This window comes from Myxine glutinosa, chromosome 13 (genome assembly GCF_964187855.1).
Source record: "Myxine glutinosa chromosome 13, kmMyxGlut1.1, whole genome shotgun sequence".
Taxonomy (NCBI): domain Eukaryota; kingdom Metazoa; phylum Chordata; class Myxini; order Myxiniformes; family Myxinidae; genus Myxine; species Myxine glutinosa.
In genome coordinates, this window is record NC_136273.1 from 68,978,449 (window position 1) to 68,998,353 (window position 19,905).

General features: G+C 46.1%; 1 protein-coding gene across 2 annotated transcripts in view; it reads left to right on the forward strand.

Moving 5' to 3' along the window:
- Positions 1-4,335: 4,335 nt before the first annotated feature.
- Positions 4,336-19,905, forward strand: part of LOC137439008 (phospholipase D1) — a 141,924-nt gene continuing 126,354 nt past the window's right edge. Inside the window, exons 1-3 of one of the 2 annotated variants that reach the window (XM_068134568.2) lie at positions 4,336-4,628; positions 10,837-10,949; positions 12,593-12,741. In XM_068134568.2, coding sequence (XP_067990669.2) covers positions 4,496-4,628; positions 10,837-10,949; positions 12,593-12,741 — 395 coding nt within the window. In that variant the 5' untranslated portion in view covers positions 4,336-4,495. The remainder of the gene's footprint in view (positions 4,629-10,836; positions 10,950-12,592; positions 12,742-19,905) is intronic. The other variant, XM_068134569.2, reaches the window with a different exon arrangement.

The following is a 19,905-nucleotide window of genomic DNA, read 5'->3' on the forward strand; positions in this document are numbered from 1 at the left end:
ATAGTTAAGTTTGAGGAAGTTGATTTGAAGCCAGGATTTTATTTCAGTGATGCAGTTTGTCAGGATAGAGTGGGTGGCGGTGGAGATGGACTTGGTGGAGATGAAAAGCTGGATGTCATCGGCGAAGCAGTGGAATTGGAGACCATGACGGCGGATTAAGTGACCAAGGGGGGACAGGTACAGGATGAAGAGGAGGGGGCCAATAACTGAACCTTGGGGGACACCTTGGGGGAGGGGAGCAGTGGGGGATTTGCAGTTATTGATGGAGATGAACTGGCGTCTGTCGGAGAGGTATGATTTGATCCAAGAGAGGGCAGTGCCGGTAATGTTAAAGGTGGTTTCAAGTCGGGTGGGGAGGATGGTGTGATTGATGGTGTCAAAGGCGGCGCTGAGGTCGAGGAGGATGAGAATGTTGAGGTTGCCAGCGTCAGAGGAGAGGAGAAGGTCGTTGGTGATTTTGAGGAGAGCAGTTTCAGTACTGTGGTTGGAGTGGAATCCGGATTGGAATGTTTCATACAGGTTATTGGCAGAGAGGTGATGTTTAAGTTGAGTGGCTACAGCGCGTTCCAAAACTTTTGACAGAAAGGGTAGGTTGGAGATGGGTCTGAAGTTGTTTAGGGTGTCAGGGTTGAGTCCAGGTTTTTTCAGAATGGGGGTAACAGCAGCAATTTTGAGGGATGGTGGGACGATGCCTGTAGACAGGGAGGAGTTTATTGTTGCAGTGATAAGTGGAGAGAGAGCAGGAAGGGAGGCCTTGACAAAGCTGGAGGGGATGGGGTCAAGAGTGCAGGTGGCAGTTTTCATTCCTATGAGGAGTTCAGAGAGGTCAGTAGGGGAGACTGGGGAGAACTGAGACAGGGGTTGGCAGGATAAGGGGCGCAGGTGGTTTGAGGGGGAGCACGTGCGGTGGTGGTTAAGCTGTTGTAGATGTTGTCAATTTGGCTTTGGAAGAATGAAAGGAAGGAGATGCAGTTGTCTACTGTGAATGACTGGGTGGTGGTGTCCAGGGGGCTGAGGAGTTTGTTTATTGTAGAGGAGAGTGCTTTTGGGTTTCCAGAGCCAGAGTGGATAATTTGAGAGTAGTAGGCGGAGCGGGCGTGGGAGAGGGCATCTTTGTAGTGCTGTAGGTGGTCCTTGTAGGCTTGGGAGTGAATTGTGAGACCTGTTTTATTGCAGAGTCTTTCAAGTTGGCGAGCACGAGTTTTCATCAGGCGGAGTTCAGGGGTAAACCAGGGAGCAGAATGGGTGAAAGAAACTGTTTTGGTTTTTATAGGTGCAAGCTGGTCAAGGCAGGAGGAGAGAGTGTGGTTGTAGTAGTCAGTGAGGTCAGAAGGGGTGTGGATGTCAACGAAGGGAGAAGTGGACATTTTTTCAGAGAGGGTGGATGAGAATGAGGTAGGTGAAAGAGCGTTTAGCTTATGGAAGTTGATAGTGCGATAATGCCTTGGTGCTGGGGTGGGGATGTTGATGGTCATAGTGATGGCTAAGTGGTCAGAGAGGGTGAGGTCAGAGCCAGAGAGATGGTGCAAAATTAATCCAGTAGAGCAGACAAGGTCCAGAATGTGCCCACGGTTATGGGTAGGAAAGTTGACATGTTGAGTGAGGTTAAAGCAGGTGAGTAAATCAGTGAAGTCAGTGGTTATTGTGGAGTCAGTGGAGTCCATGTGGATATTGAAATCACCGAGGAGGAGGATTGAGGGGTAGAGGGAACAGAGCTGGGTCAGAAAGTAGGAGAAGTCAGACAGGAATGATGGGTGTGGTTTGGGAGGGCGGTAGACAACAGCCATGACTGACTGTGTGTGACCAGAGAGTTTAAAAGCCAGGTGTTCAAATTATGGAGCAGATGAGATGGAGATGAGGCTGGTCTTGATGTCCTGTCGGTGAATTACGGCAATTCCACCACCTCGGCCCTCCGAGCGTGGTTTATTGATGTAAGAATATCCATTGGGTGTAGTGAGGTTGAGTGAGAAGTAGTCTAGAGGTTGTTGCCAGGTTTCAGTGAGGCAGAGAAAGTCCAGTTTATTTTCCAGAATGTAGTCATTCAGGATGAGGCTTTTGTTGTTGGGGGACCTGGTATTGAGCAGGGTGAGCTTGATGTTGCTTTGTACGCTGGGGATGAACTCAGGTGATTTAGCCAGGGTTTGCAGACAGGAGGTGCGATTGTGTGCGTTGCTGTGACCAGGTGCGCTGGGTCGATGAGCGGGAGTGCGCTGAGCCGACCAGAGTACGGGAATGAAGTGACCTGTTTGTAAATAAACAAAGTTACGACCGGAGCCTCTATGAATGTATCTGGGTCGTCGCAGGAGTCCGTGGGATTTGATTGCAGAGATGCATGATGGGGTGGAGTGAGTATTGAGCAGAAGAAGCCTTGCGGTGGAGTACCTTAGAGCCATGCCAGGCAGGAGCGAAGGGACGAGTACGAGGCCAAGGTTGTGGAGGACGAGTAGGCCTTGCCGCAGCGGCAAACGACCGCAGCCGCTAACCAAGACGCAGCGGCAAACGACCGCAGACGCTAACCAAGACGCAGTGGCAAACGACCGCAGCTGCTAACCAAGACGCAGCGGCAAACGACCGCAGCCGCTAACCAAGACGCAGCGGCAAACGACCGCAGCCGCTAACCAAGACGCAGCGGCAAACGACCGCAGCCGCTAATCAAGACAGCAAAGGCCGCAGCGGCAAACGACTGCAGCCGCTAATCAAGCAAACCAAGACTGCAGCGGCAAACAGCCACAGCCGCAAACAACGGCCACAAACAACGGGAGCGGGCCTGAGGAAACAGTGGAAGAGCCCAGCAGGCGAAGCCAGGAGCAGAGCCGGGACCGAGCAGAGGGCAGACCCAATGGCCAAAAAGCCGCCACGACCACCAGAAAAGCAGACTATATACAATGACCCAGTCGGAGAAGCGGCGAACAAGTAACGCCAGCGTCCTCTCCAGACCGGACCAGAAGCCAGAATGGAGGCTGAAACTCTGAAGATTGGCTAAAGAGGGTATTGGGAGGCTGGTGTCGGCACATACAAGGGGGTTTGGGTGGGGTTTGTCTTCTACCGACCCCCCTCCGGCCTTGCTCCTCCAGCTCTCTCTGGGCTCTGTCCCCCAAATATTCCTACAGGTCGCACAAGATCTGCCAGCAACCCTCTGATGGTTAAACTGCCGAAATCAAGATTCTCTGCTCACCTTCACTCCTTCGTTCCTCTTTTCTCCCACCTCTGGAACAAACTCCCTTACTCCCTTCAATCCCACTCCTCCCTCCAGGTCTTTAAAACAGCTGTTTACCACCATCTCTTATCTTCCCCCATCCAGAACCTTGATCTTTTCTACCCCTGTTAATTCACACCAGATCCACTTTTTTGAAATACCAACTTCTGTCCTGGAAGTCCTAGCAGTGTCCATGTGTTTTATAGCTCTCCCATCTCCCCCCTCCTCGCCTTCTCGTGCCTCCTCCCCCCCAAGCCCTTTCCCTCCCACAGATCTCCCGATGTCCCTGGTCTCAAATGTTGTACTTGTGTGCTTCCCTCTCTCTCCCCATCTTGTCTCCTGCTCCCTTTATCTTATGTTTTATGTGTCAGTTTGTCTTTTTGTGATTAACTAGGGCATGCCCGTACTATATATAAGCTAGGACGTGCCCGTACGTGGGTGCCCGTTCCTTGCCAAAAAAAAAAAAAAAAAAAAATTTGTGTAGGGGTGTGTGTGTGTAAACATCCTAGGGCGTGCCCGTACGTGGGTGCAAAAAAACATGCGTGCAAACAACAACAACAAAAAAAAACTTTGAAACCACGTGGCAGTAACGACCACAGAACCCCCCCCCCCCCCTCTATTTACATGAATGGTTTGGTCCATTCGCAACGACCACAGAACCCCCCCCCCCCTCTATTTACATGCAATGGTTTGGTCCAAAGCGAACGGCTTGCAGTGTTTGGTAAAGAAATCGCCATAGCTCGGTAAGTACTTGTCCGATTAATATGAAACCTTGAAAAGGCACATCCTCGGGTCCCCAGCAATATACCTGGCAAGTTTAAAGTATATCGGACCGGTAGTTGTCGAGAAACAGCGGTCACAGACAAACATACACACATACACACATACACACATACACACATACACACATACACACATACACACATACACACATACATTAATGGAATTATAGATAGATGTTAGCTCTTACACGAGCCTCGATCTTGTATACAAAACAAACAAACAAATGTAACCATAGTTGCTTCAGTACTAAATTGATGGTCCATGAGAGTATTGCATGTACCTGAGTCTAAATGTGGATTGGCTGGAGAAATGTAACCTGTGCCTTTATATGTACAGTACCAACCCACCAGGTGTGTGGAAAATGATTAACCGCAACCTGCTATTTTAAGGAAATGTACTTCCGGCTTTAAGAACTCTCCTGTGGTTTTGAGCTTTCCGACTCTGAACACCAAGCAATTCATCACTGTTGAAGTCTGGCCCGGAATTGCCAAAACGTCCAAACTTCAGGGACCCGTAATGGATTTGGAGAAAGGTGAGGTTGATTCGCATGTCCAAGGAAGTGTCAGTACTCAACAGCTTATCCACATGGATTCCCAGGAAGCCTTAGAGGAAGAGGAAGTCTGCGAGGAGGGAAATCAAGGAGCTGCAGGTATTGTAATAACAGGCATGTTTTATGTCAGTCAGTCCCATGACCCTCTGAACCTGTCACGTGGTCATCAGATCACAACAATGTTAGGTCAAACAATGTGTTGATGCCAAAAGTTTCTTGATTTGCATAAAATGGTCTAAAGTTGAGTGTTCGATCGACTGTTGTCATTCCGGTCTTTGTGATTCCCCGAAACACATTTCCTACCTTTTCTGATACCTTTTAGCTCTCCTTTTTGTTGCTCTCACCAATTTGTTGTTGTTCTCACCCCTATTGTCACTTAAAATGTGGATTGTTGAGAGATTATTTAATATATCTATAATCATTGCGGTGTTTCGATAATCCGTTCAAATTTACCAAATTTACTTTTGACTTTTTGTACTTTAATCGATGAAGACCAATTATGAGACTGAGCATTACGCTGCATTACGTACACCTTGTTTCACGTTGGCTTTGCAGAATGTCCGACTGTTGGTGTATGTAAAAGCAAAATACTTGTCAATGTTCAACATCAGAAACTCCGAGACAACATTACAGAGCACCCGATCAAATCGATACAACCTTTCACATTCACCAGGGTGTGTAAGCATTTCGGAGCACCACAGACGTAACAGCAGCCTTTGTGTGAGGTTCAAAAGTCCATTCACTGATAATGCTGTGCATACAACAAGGGCTTAGTAACTGGCAATGTCATTAGAAGGACCAAACTGGATAAGGAAATGGGAAGTGGACACGGTTCGATTGACGATGTCGGTTACGAAAACTTTATGGTAAACGTCATGGTAAATTTCATGGTAAAGTTAATGGTAAACTTCATGGTAAATTTCATGGTAAAGTTAATGGTAAACTTCATGGTAAATTTCATGAATCATGATCAACTTCATGGTAAATATCATGGTAAAGTCCTTGGTAAATTCCAAGGTACATTTCTTGGTAATTATCATAGTAAACTTCTTGGTAAATTTAATGGTAAACTTCATGGTAAACCTCATGGTAAACCTCATGCTAAATGTGGTAAACTCCATCGTAAATTTTAAGGTACATTTTAAGGTACATTTAAGGTACATTAAAAAAAAATTTTTTTTAAATTATCATAGCAAACTTCTTGGTAAATTTCATGGTAAGTATCATGGTAAACTTAATGGTGAATTTCATGGTAAATTTCATAATTCATGGTAAACTTCATGGTAAATTTCAAGGTACATTTCTTGGTAATTATCATAGTAAACTTCTTGGTAAATTTAATGGTAAACCTCATGGTAAACCTCATGGTAAACCTCATGGTAAATATGCTAAACCTCATGGTAAATGTGGTAAACTCCATCGTAAATTTTAAGGTACATAAGGTACATTTAAGGTACATTAAAAAAAAATTTTTTTTTAATTATCATAGCAAACTTCTTTGTAAATTTCATGGTAAGTATCATGGTAAACTTAATGGTGAATTTCATGGTAAATTTCATAATTCATGGTAAACTTCATGGTAAATTTCAAGGTACATTTCGTGGTAATTATCATGGTAAACTTCTTGGTAAATATCGTGGTAAACCTCATGGTAAATATGGTAAACGTAATGGAAAATTCAATGGTTCATGGTAAATATGGTAAACTCCATCGTAAATTTTAAGGTACATTTCATTGTAATTATCACAGCAAACTTCTTGGTAAATTTCATGGTAAGTATCATGGTAAACTTAATGGTGAATTTCATGGTAAATTTCATGATTCATGGTAAACTGCATGGTAAATTTCAAGGTACATTTTATGGTAATTATGGTAAACTTCTTGGTAAACCTCATGGTGAATATCAAGGTAAATTTCATTGTTCATGGTAAACTTCTTGGTAAAATTCATGGTAAATTTCATGGTAAACTTCATTGTAAATTTCATGGTGGTAAATTTCATGGTAAATTTAATGGTTTGGTCATGTAGCTGGGAAACTCGAATTCGACGTGCATTTTAGTTTATAACTAAGATTGTATATAGGCTAACCTCAATAGTCAGCATAAGAAATGCTTCGCAGATAATAGTGTGTATATTTAAAAAGGCTTGATGTTTTCATTGGTTTTCAGCTCTTGAATTGGAGATGGAAACGCGTGACTGTGTGTGTTGGATTATCGGATACCAATGATATGGGCTGGCAGGCTGGCCTCGAGGTACACACACTCGCCTCTAACCTGTCTAACCTGGGTTTGAATCCCGACCCAGCTATAAACTTTCATCCTGATGTTTCACGGGCGGGGTGATTTATCAATGTGTGTGCGTCTCTCGGATGGACGTTAAACTGGGTGTCCCGTCTGCTGGCAAAATTTTGACGTGAAATAATTTCTGTGGTGGACGTTAAAGAACACACGGTGTATTTTGTGAAGAGTAGGCCAGTTATCGCCCGCACCATGGACAAATTACAAATTCCTGCCATAACTTAGAGGGCACTGCATCGGCGGCACAACTACTCTCAGGACACTACAGGATCTTTAAAGTCCACCAACTAATGTCGGTCGACGGGACACCAGGTTTGACGTGCATCCGAGGGACGTGCACACATTGATAAATCACCCTGCCCATTAAACACCCAGGATGACAGTTTTTAGCTGGGTCTGGATTCAAACCCAGGCTAGACGGGTTAGAGGTGAGTGTGCATACCTCTCGGCCATTCTGCCAGCCCGTTACTAACTTTTGGAAAAGCTGCAGTGTTATGGCTTTCAGGAATAGGCCAATAAAATCACTGCTATTAGTTTGAGGATGCGAAAAGATATATTGATGTTCAAAAAAATCCCTCTTTCAACATTTTATATTGGAAATTTTATGATTCACAAAAGTTGTTTATTGCCCCTTGGAACACAGATGTTCAAACAATCAAATCTGTTCATTCAGGAAGCTGACTGTTCATGACTAAAGATGATTCACCTATCATGTTGGTTTAGCAACCCCAAGTAGTTGCACGTAAAAATTTTTTTTTTACAAATAAACACCTTTAAAACTTGTGGCCTGAGTCCGGGAAACATTCTGCTATCAATGTTTATAATAAATAGTAGAACAGATAGGGGGAAGAATCGTGCATTTTTTGATAAAAGCATCAAACTTGGTACATATCATCAGTAGGCCATTACAAGAAAAAATAGATATAGTGCCATCCCAGTTTTGGCCTATGACGGCTGTGGCTGCCATTTTTCAAAATGGCCGCCATCTAATACTAAAATACTGTTGTGGTTTTGGAATAAAGGATAACCCCCCTCGTAGGTAGATGCACCACAACATGTAGCCTCGCGATAGTATAGTTATTTCTTGGTAAATGTAAGGTAGTCTCCTTTCCTGTGTTAGTTTTGCGTTGAGTAGGCCAGTGAGCTTAGGTGTTCTTTTGGTGCTGAAATGCCACGTGCTCGGCCTGAACAAGTCTGGCAAGGCCGAAGGGAGGAGCTGCAGGGGAGTGGCCGGTAAGCGCGAGCCGCCAATCAGAGCTCGAGGGGAGTGGCTAACCACGGCAATGGGAGCCGGAGCTTGGAACATTCGGGTAAGGCCGGGGCGGAGCTATAAAACCCTGCCCCGAGCCACCCGCGGCAGAACGCGAGTCAGTCAGAACGCGAGGAGAACGCAAGGAGTCGAGTCAAGAAGCAGACGAGTCAGTTGAGTCGTGAGTCGAGAGTCAGAATTGCCCAGCTCCTGAACACGTCAAAGTGCTTGCATTGAATTGCCTGTTATCATCGTTGTACACGAACGTGCCCTGCGCTCTGCGCTGTATAAATCACGCTTGTGAAGACGACCCGCTCTGGGCCACAGACGCGCGATCTCCTTGCCTGTGCTCCCTGCACGTGCCGTGACCACCAGAGGGCCACGCCGAGCGAGCTGTCCAGAGTGGACGACGCGAGGACGTGTTTGAGAACGCGAACTTCCTTCTTTTTCCCTGTGTGAGTGAGTGGGCCCTGTGTCTGGATATTAGTTAACATTGTTTAAGTGCCTGCTCTGTGTCTCTTCGAATCACTGTACATAATAATAAATCGTGTTCTTCCTCTGATTTGACCGTTCCCGTCCCTTCCATTAATTGGCCTAGCATAGTACGAATAAAACCGCTCGAATCGGGTTCCATAAAAGTAACGGCACGAGTCACGTGATACGCACACCGCTCAGGCGTAATCGATTAGCGTGGCTTGTGCGAGGTCCGGTCCCCGTTTTCGTGGCAGCGTGGGTCAAAGGTACGTGCGGCGTCGACCCGATACCCTTTTTCACGCTTGCTGCGGAAGTGGCGATTCGGCCTCGTGGACACGAAGACCCAAGGGGAAAAAGGGGTTTAATCCCCCCTTTATAACATGGACGGGCTTCGGGAGATCCGCAACAATACCATAAAACTCAACAACCAAGAGGCCTATAATCTTAATTCTGGTGCCTAGATATAGGTTTTTGGGGTCATATAATTCAAAGAAGGCAATAATGAGTATGTGTGATCACGTCTTGTACCACTTTTGGAACATAAGTGCCCTTTTCCAGTTTACAGAGACACAACATTTGACGGTCTTTGTATTGCTTTATTTTGTATTGATGAAATATAAGATACCTGTACCGTAAATTAAACTTATAGTGCTTTAAAACTAGAGCTTCCAGGGAAGCAGAACTCAACTGAACTGACTGGACAACTTTAAAGTAGGTCGGGTCTCACATGCCAAGTTTGATGAAAATTCAACAATATATGTGGACCCTAGATTGTTAACGTCGTTTCAGAGCTGAAAAAATATGCCGGCCTATGGCGGCCATTTTGTGACAGATCGGGTTGACATGCGATAGCAACCTACCTTGTGTGGTAAGAGTCTCACACACCAAGTTTGATCAAAATCCATAAATATTTGTGGACGTTAAAGTCTTAACGTCATTTCGGAGCTGAAAACAATATGGCGGCAATTTTGTGACGGATCGGGTTGGAATGCAATAGCAACCTACCTTGTGTGGTAAGGGTTAAACATTCTAAGTTTGATCAAAATCTGTTAATATTTGTGGACGCTAGAGCGTTAGCGTCGTTTTCATGACCAAAAACAAAATGGTCGCCTAAGTCCGCCATTTTACAACGGATCGGGCTGAAATGTAATACCAACCTGATCCTTGCGGTAAGGATGCTGTCTGTCAAGTTTGATCAGAATCGGTTGATATTTGTGGATGCTGGAGTGTTAACGTCGAAAAGTTAACGGACGACAGACGACAGACGACGGACGACGGACGCCGGAGGGTTCAGTATGTGATGAACTCAACTGGACGGTAGACCAGTTGAGTTAAAAATAACAGTCAAAACGAATACGAAGCCGAGTTACTTATTGTTGTAGATACCAATGTGCCATGAGTCAGTTAGGCTTACCATCAAATGTGAAATGCCAGATATCACATGAACTAATCATGGCAAGAACCCCCACATTCGCACAAAGCTGTACACGGCAGAGCTGATAGAGGGGGCTCACGGATTTTATTGTGTCGTATTACTTGACCTTCTTTCCTTCTACGAGAAAAACTGTTAAAGACTACCAGCTGACAAATGCTCATCAAGGATTGCTTCTGAGTTACAAGTGATTGTTCAGTAATATTTGGCCCATACAGCTGCATGGCCATAAGAGTCATCAAAGACTGTGGGATTGATCCTTCTTGACAGTTTTCAGAAAAAGTTCCATCAAACTGTGCTGATGCATCCATCATTTCTTTGCGTACAAGTTTTGCAGCACAGGCTAGCGTGAAAGCATCGTCATCTGCATCACTTTCAAAATCTTTCCGCAGGGCATTTCCAACATCCTCATTGCATACCAAGAGAACTTCCCCACCCTCCTTGAAGGCCTTTAGCTCAGGTAAAGAAGCTAGGATGCGCTCTTTTAGTTCGTAGAATGTACAGATGGTGATGTCACCCCAACTCGATATTGCCTTCTTTGATTTATATGACCCCCAAAACCTATATATAGACACCAGAATTAAGATCCTAGGCCTCATGGTTACTGAGTTATGTGTTATTTTAGTGTCACGTGGCAGCCATTTTGAAAGATGGCCGCCATAGCAATCACAGGCCAAAACTGGGATGGCACTATATCTAATTTTGTTTCTGATGGCCTACTGAATATGTGTACCAAGTTTGATGCTTTTATCAAAAAGTGCACGATTCCTCTCTATATTGCACCTATCCGCTGGACCAAAAGGGAGGGGTGTGTTTCCATGGTTATAGAATAAGATATGATGTTTGTTTTCCAAGGTGGAGGCAAGATACCATTTAGCAGGATCTACAATCTGCAAGGATCAACACCCTTCCTCGCAAATACAGAAGTCCATGTGAGAGTCACAGAAAATGTTCGTGTCGGAAAACAGGTACGAAGCGTTCTAGTCCAAACAAGTACGAGACGACCGTTTTTTTTTATTTTTTATTTTTAATGGCTTCACCGTTTCTTATTTAGTTTCAGTGTGTCTGTCCAGGCAATAACATTTTTACCGTTTGAACTTTTGCCACCAAATCTTCAGCAAACCTTTATTATGTGAATATGGAAAACACAAATGAATGAAATGTACAACTTTTTGCTGTTGTTTTCATTAAGTTTAGTTGGAGTACAAAGCGGACACGGGCAGCCTTTGCATTTTAGGATGCTTTCTAGTTTACCCTTATTAATGTCGTGTCCAGCTGTTATTGTGCTAATGTGATGTTATTTGATAAGTTAGTTGTTATTAATGTTTATTCATTTATTGAAATGGTTGGTTGTTCGATGTGCCCTCTATGTGTTTGATTTGTGGTGCCAGCTCTGGAAGCATTATTGGTGGTGGTGGTTCGTATGCAGCGGCATAAATTTATCGGGTGCGGTTGTGCCGTTGATGCAACACCCCCTATTAATAGTAAGCTGGTACTCATTCTGCCGACCTCGGATGGATGACAGGCCACCTGGTCAACCTGGTGATGATCCAACCCACCTGGTGTTAATTCACTGGATTTATCGGGTGCGGTTGTGCCGTTGATGCAACACCCCCTATTACTAGTAAGCTGGTACTCATTCTGCCGACCTCGGATGGATGGCAGGCCACCTGGTCAACCTGGTGATGATTCAACCCACCTGGTGTTAATTCACTGGAATGACGGCCTCAAATCTCAGGACCCTAAGATCTCAAGCCAGCCACCGTAATTGTTAAGCCAACTCCAGGATTAGCACATTGTTAGTCCGCTACCTGGAGGGGACTATAGCTATAGGTTTGCTCTCCGTCTGTCTGTCCGTCCGTCCGTCCCACCTGTTGTTTTATTTACTTTTTCCCATAACCTCTAACATATTCAACTGAAACTTTGTACCTGGCTTTTTTTATCATAATTTACTGAACAAGTTTGAGTTTCAGGGCGTTTTTCAATTTATTTTTAAACATTAATTGACATGCATTGCAAAGCAATTCTCGTTCGTTTTCAAAGAATTCCATTAACTATTTCAAGTTGAACTTCATCGATTGTCGAGCTCCACAATTTTCAGAAAAAATATTTTATATCATCGTTGTTATAAACATTAACACATTTCAAGATTTTCTTGCGCTTACTTGCAAGTAAGAGCCGGGTGTTGGCTTGGCGGTTAGGGTGCAGGCTTGGGATCCTAGGATCCTGAGTTTGAAATCTGGTCGATCGCTGAATTAACGCCGGGGGGGGGGGGGAGGGGGGTTGACTCAGCCTGTCATCCCTCCGAGGTCGGCAAATGGAGTACCAAGCTTAATGAGCCCGGTGTGTACCCCGATTTGGAATAGGCACACCGTATCCCTATGCATCGTAAGAGGTGACTAAGGGTTGGCGTCAGGAAGGGCATCCGGCCATAAAAACATTGCCTCAAACAGGGTCCCATGATTGTCATGGGGTCCGCAAGGCTAACCCCCGCTCTAGCAGGGAAAATGGGCTTGAAACGATCATTCATTAATTTACTTACATTTTTGGAAACCTTTCATGCTGTCGAGTTTTTGCTTGCTACTCTCAGAGAACATTCTTACCATGATAGAAACAAGGAGGAATCTCTCCGTACAAGGTGGAGTTCACCCATGGGGAATTTGTGTGGAACATTCGTTGCAGCTATAAGCAGGTGCAGGCGCTCCACAATACACTGCGTCAGTACCGGGCCTTACTGCATCTACCTCTTCTTGCACGCAAGTAAGTACTCTGCACCCCATCGACTCTTGCCTCTCAACCCGAGCAGTACTTAGCTACTCTCCCCAGGAAAGGCCTACAATCTTAGAAGTGAGAGCTTTTCAGTTACCTTACTTTTTCCTTACTTTTCAGTAAGGGTATCTCATCATCTATCTATAATTCCAGTAATCTGTGTGTGTGTGTGTGTGTGTGTGTGTGTGTGTGTGTGTGTGTGTGTGTGTGTGTGTGTTTGTCTGTGACCGCTGTTTCTCGACAACCACGGGTCCGATATACTTGAAACTTGCCAGGTATATTGCTGGGGACCCGAGGATGTGCCTTTTCAAGGTTTCATATTAATCGGACAAGTAGTTACCGAGCTATGGCGATTTCTTTACCAAACTCCGCAAGCCGTTCGCTTTGGACCAAACCATTTCATGTAAATAGAGGGGGGGGATTGTCACCGTACTCGCAAGCCGTTCGCTTTCCGTTCACGCAAGCCGTTCGCTGGACCAAACCATTTCATGTAAATAGAGGGGGGGGATATAATTTTATGCTTATGCACGGGCACGTCCGGGCACAGGCACGGGTACGGGCACGGGATATATAGTACGGGCATGCCCTAGTCTATCTATAATTCCAGTAATCTCTGTGTGTATGTCTGTGTGTATGTCTGTGTGTCTGTGTGTCTGTGACCACTGTTTCTCGACAACCACGGGTCCGATATACTTTAAAACTTGCCAGGTATATTGCTGGGGACCTGAGGATGTGCCTTTTCAAGGTTTCATATTAATCGGACAAGTAGTTACCGAGCTATGTCCAAAAAACGATTCAACCAATCAGAGAGCAGCGAGCTATCACGTGTGCCGAACGTGCCGAACAGACTCTGCCTCGGACGGCACATTTGAGAGCGTATTCATTTATTTCACGTTGGCAAACTATGTTGCCGCTATGTTGGCGTTAAACTATGTTTTAAAACTAATTAAAACTAATTTGCGATTCTTTCGCTTTCCTGCGCATTTGTGCACGCTATGGCGATTTCTTTACCAAACTCCGCAAGCCGTTCGCTTTGGACCAAACCATTTCATGTAAATAGAGGGGGGGGGATTGTCACCGTACTCGCAAGCCGTTCGCTTTGGACCAAACCATTTCATATAAATAGAGGGGGGGGGGGGGATTGTCACCGTACTCGCAAGCCGTTCGCTTTGGACCAAACCATTTCATGTAAATAGAGGGGGGGGGGATTGTCACCGTACTCGCAAGCCGTTCGCTTTGGCTTTGCGAATGGACCAAACCATTTCATGTAAATAGAGGGGGGGGGGATATAATTTTAGATATATATATAGTACGGGCATGCCCTAGTATCCTAAATTAAAGTAGATGTGATGAATAGGGATCAGAGATGCTGCACATACAGGCAGGCTTTTGTAATTTAATTTTAGCTACGGTACCATTCCAAAGGCCACTTTTTGTTCAAAAGAAATTTTACATCCATAAGCGTTTGCAAGAAAAATTACAGCTGCAGTGTCATACAGTAAAGTAATACTTGAGCTTTTCTGCAAGCTCCAAATAATACCTATGTCCTGTATACCCACCTGGTCCCCTCCATCCCTTCGCCCACTTCAGAAGCCACCACAGCTGACTCCGCTCGTGCAAAGACTGAATGGCTCAATTCTGTTTCCTTCCAAATATTGTGTCCCCAGCCCCTCAATCTCTGTACCCACCATACCCAGTCACACCCAACTGCTCTTGGACTCTGCCATTTTCACCTGGGATGGTGGAGTGGTTTCTGGCAACCCTCCATTTTGATTCTGCAACTAGCCCAGAAGGCAATCAATCCCCTTAACTACAGACCTATTGGCTTGCTTCCAAACAGGTCATGGAATCCAGTATCGTAGTCAACATCAAATCCATCCTTTTCTCCAATAGCCTGATCTCAACAACAACAACAACAACAACAACATGCATTTTAAGGCCATTTTCCCTGCTAGAGCGGGGGTTAGCCTTGCGGTCCCCATGACAATCTTCTCCATTTTGCCCTATTTTCTGCATCTCTCCTTGTTAACCCCCTTGCCCGCATTTCTTCTTCCACCATCTTTAGCCAAGTCTTTCTCGGTCTTCCCCGTCCTCGACTTCCTTCTACATTCATTTCCATCACTCTTCTCAAACAGTCACTTTCATCCTTCCTCAACACATGACCAAACCATCTCAACCTGTTCCTCTTCACAGCATCAATCACAGGCTCTATTCCCATCATCTTTCGCAATTCATCATTTGTCTTCCTCTCTCTCAACGACACTCCGCACATCCACCGAACCATTCGCATTTCCACCCTTTCCAGCCTTCGTTGCTGCTCTACTTTCATTACCCATGTCTCGCTCCCATAATCATAACACTTCTCACACATGCAGCATACACCTTCCCCTTCAGCTTCAACGACACTCCCCTCCTCGTCAGCACGCCACTCAGTTCCCAAAACGCCTTCCATGCACATCTCACTCCAGCAACCGTTGCCGAGTCTGATCCACCTTCTCCATTCAGCATGTCTCATAGGTAACAAAATGTTTTCACACCTTCCAGCTTCATGCCATCTCCAAGATCCAACTCAACATTTCCTCCATCTGCAGCTCCCTCTGTGCACACCTTACACTTGAATGTAGCTGCCACACTGGTTAATGACCCTCTCAAACCACTACATTTTTGATGAACCCACTCAGCGCACATTGTACATTGAAGAGAGTTCACTCCGACACCCTTCCTGCACACAGCACACGGCCACTTCCCAGTTCTTTCCACCTCACCACATGCTTTACCACTTGCCATCACCTTCGTTTTTCTGATATTCACCTTCAGACCTTTTGTCTCCCTACATTCCTTCCACTTGTTCATCTTTTCCTTCAGTCCATCCATACTTTCCGCAATCAACACCAGATCATCTGCATACAACAACTCCCACAGTAAACCCTCCTTTAAGTTCCGAACCAGCACCTCCATTACAACTACAAATAGTAGTGGACTTAGTACCGACCCCTGATGCACTCCCACCTTCACCTCAAACTCACCACTGTTCCCGTCCTTCGTCCTTACAGCTGTGCGCGCTCTTTTGTACATTGCCATCACTACTCTGATCAACCATTCCTCCACTCCTAACTTCCTCAATGCCCATGTCAATACTTCGTGTGGAACCCTATCAAATGCTTTCTCCAGATCAACAAACCCAAGAAACAACTTCTTCCTCTTCTCCATGTACTTCTCCTGCAACTGCCTCACAATAAAAAGCACGTCTGTCGTTCCTCTTCCTGGCATAAATCCAAACTGCATTTCGTCAATCTTCACTTTCTCCCTTATGCTCCTCTCCAACACCCTTTCCAATACCTTCATTCCATGCTCCAATAACTTTATCGCTTGATACGAGCCACACTCCAGAGGGTCACCTTTCCCCTTGTATAGAGGGACGACGGTACTCAGTTTCAAATACACTGGAATGCGGCCTTCTTTCACCACCAGATTGCAGATCTTTGTCATTTTCTTCACACCCCAATTTCCCGCTGCCTTCAACATATCTCCCACAACTCCCGTCGGCCCTCCCGCTTTTCTACTCTTCATTGCTTTTATCGCTTCCTCAACTTCCTTCTCGGTTATCTTCTCTGCCGGTCCTAAAACTGGGTTACTCTCTATGTTGCCATCCCATTCATTCTCTGCATTCAACAGTATTTCCATATACAGCAAAACCCCGTTTTACGCCATTTCGACCTCCGTCAAATCCGACTTTACGCCACTCTTCTAGAGTAAATTTCAGTTCACGGAACGTCATTATGTGCGACTTTACGTCACTCCTACATCATAATAGGAGGACGTGAAAAAAATTTTTTAAATAAATAAAATAGTACATAAAAATTAACAATAAAAGAAGCTTAAAAAACAATTTAAAATACAATAAAAAGCACATTAAAAATATTTTAAAATGTACGTACAGTATACGTATGCATAGCTGCTGGTTCGCATTCAAAACAAAGGCAACGCCATATGCATTTTGTCCTGTGCTGCGGTCGCGTGCTTGCTTTGCCTTTCACTGTTATTTTTGTGATTATTCCTTTACTGTGTGTAAAGTTCCTTTACTGTGTAAAACAACCAACGCAACGTGGCAACGGCGAAACATGACGACGATGCCGGCTCGGACGACCGTCCGCGGCAGACGTCACGTCACGTCACCGTGCAGAGTGTGCAGTGTCCGCGACGAGGTCAGGCCCAGGGCCCATGTAAAACGAACGACCGTGTCATGCCTCGAGCCGGGGTGCTTCATCGGGCACCTCGCCGGCATCCGACGTCGACGAACCGATTGACGTGTGCATGTGCACATGTGCACATGTGCATGGATTTGCAAATGCCTGCCTGTACATCGTCGTTTCTGCGTATATCGCATCATCCAAAAAAAAAGAAGCATGCAACTTCGGCCGCTCGAGGAAAGACAGGGCACGTCTACGACTAGGAGGCGAGCGTTGATCCCCGAGCGGCCGGGTTCACGGGACCCTGAGCTCTTTCGTTAGTCACATACGACAAGAGACGACCACCGGTGAAACTGCTCGGACACGTTGGGTAAAGCACGCCATGGTGAAGCGGGCCGCGGAGCCACTCGGCACACAAGCCCGCTCATGGTCGACACGTCCGTGCCGGTCACCCCGTTCGAGGAGAAGACCCAACCGATAGAAAACAATGGAGGGACTCCCGACAGGGAGCAGCAAAGATTCAGGGCGAAGCCGCAGCCTGCTCCAGTTATTTGCTCTAGTTTCACGGTGTTTGTCTTCATTTTCAGACATTTTAAAGGCATTACGCCCGGTTTACGTCAAAAACCGAGTTACGGCACGGCTTACGGAACGAATTAATGACATAGGCCGGGGTATTGCTGTATCTCTTCCATCTTCGTTTATTTCCATCTGGGTCCACAACGATTTGTCCCACTTCATCCTTCAAGTAACTCACCCCCATCACATCACACCTCTCTTTCGCTATCTGCTTTGCAATCCTGAATACCGCTCTCTGACCCTCTTCCAAATCCAAGCGTTCTCCGAACATTTTCCTACATGCCTCCTGCGCCTTTGCTACCTCTTTCTTTGCAGCCTTCTTGGCTGCCTTATAACTTTCATGCTCTGTGCACAGAAAGAATGATGGAAATAGACAGCAACTCCAGCACTCGAGCAGGCCAAGCTACTAAAGAACCACTGTCCTTTCATCATTCTGTTCCATTCACTATAAACGCAAGAAGGGCTACACCTCCTCTCTTGCAAAATAACAATATCAAAAAGTTTATGCTGGACAAGCAACTTTATCTGGGCCTTACGCAGGGGGGGCTCCCTCGCCCCCCACACCCCCCCATCCCAGCCCACCAGCTGCCAATAATATTTAATGTTACAATAGAAAAAGTAAATTTGTAAATTTAAGGAAAAATAATTAGGTGGGGAGGAAGTCAGACTGTGCCTGCAGCTCCTTCCTGGCTTTGAGCACACATTTCCTAAGGTGAAAACAGCTGTTCAGCCTTAAGGAGGAGATGTTTGGAGGAAGTTATGAAAGCAGACAGATCCGGAAAGAAATTATTGATTTTAATTTGTTTCTTTCGAAACGTGTCTTGAAGAAACTTTAAGATCTTGGCGGGTGACACATCAGCGCCTCCCTCGGAACCTTGAACCAAACTTGGATCATTCCAGGCCTCAATACTAGCACCGGAGGCAAACGACGAGGCACCATCTGAGTCATCATCAGATTAGTTTTTATTTAATTGAACACACTCTGAAGTGAGTGTTTCCACAATGGAAAACTCACCCTTTACCGGAGGTGGGACCGGTGTTTCCGTAATGGGGGTTTTAAAATCGACGAGAGAAATTAAAGTTTCTGCAACAGAGGCTCCACACTCTACCGGAGGAGAAGAAGTCGTTACATTTTCCGCCATTTTCGATGTGCCACTCGAGGCAACGTCTGGCTCGGTTCTTGTCGATGTGCCACTCGAGGCAACGTCTGGCTCAGTCCGTGTCGATGTGCCACTCGAGGCAACGTTTGGCTCTGTCCATGTGGATGTGCCACTCGAGGCAACGTTTGGCTCTGTCCATGTGGATGTGCAACTCGAGGCAACGTTTGGCTCTGTCCATGTGGATGTGCCACTCGAGGCAACGTTTGGCTCAGTCCGTGTCGATGTGCCACTCGAGGCAACGTTTGGCTCTGTCCATGTGGATGTGCCACTCGAGGCAACGTTTGGCTCAGTCCGTGTCGATGTGCCAATCTAGGCAACGTTTGGCTCGGTCCGTGTTGATGTGCCACTCGAGGCAACGTTTGGCTCGGTCCGTGTCGATGTGCCACTCGAGGAAACGTTTGGCTCGGTGTTACGGGGTCCCCCCCTTACCTCTGGTCTCGGTGGACCTCCGAACCCTAAGAGGGTCCCCGGCAGAATGATGTGTTATCCTTGGTTGAAATCCAGCAAATAGTGAAACCCTCAATGGAACCAGCAAATGAAACAGTCAAATCAATAATGCAACCACACCAGGTTATAACCAAACAATAATATATTATAAACCACACACAAAGAGCCATACAACAATGGGGGCAATCATCCCTACTTTCAAATCTTACGATGATATCCTTGTCAAGCCCCTTAACCCCACACTCACGGCACCTCCCCCAATGTCTCTGCACCCCTCCAAGGCGAAGTCCCAATGTCTCTGTGCGCTCCCGCGATCGGGGAGTCATGGCCCGATGGTCAATTGAGGCGTAGGTGAGCGAGGCGACCCCGAGGTCACGTGCTCAGCACCCAGCAGCACAGCGGTGGAAAGGAACCTCACAAAGACGCACTCCGATGTACACATTGCGGTTCATTCCGCGAGCCTCCGTATAATTCTCACGTGCCTCTTTCTGGCACAGCCATCCCCGGCAAACCACCGAGGAATAATTCCCAGCCGACATGACAAAAACCTGTACACTGCAGGTTGCTCGCGTGGCGAAGATGGCGGACGGCTTTCACTCCAACCCGGGGTTTGAGGCCCGGATCCCCCGGAACCTCAATGAGAATACCCGACGACACAGGCTCCACGCACTCCGGCGATATTTCGTATCGCCCGAACTTCCCTTCAAGGACGCAAAGTTCACTCGCACTGTACGTCGAACGCTCGGGCCGGAGCTTCAACAACAACGTCTGTTTCACGATCT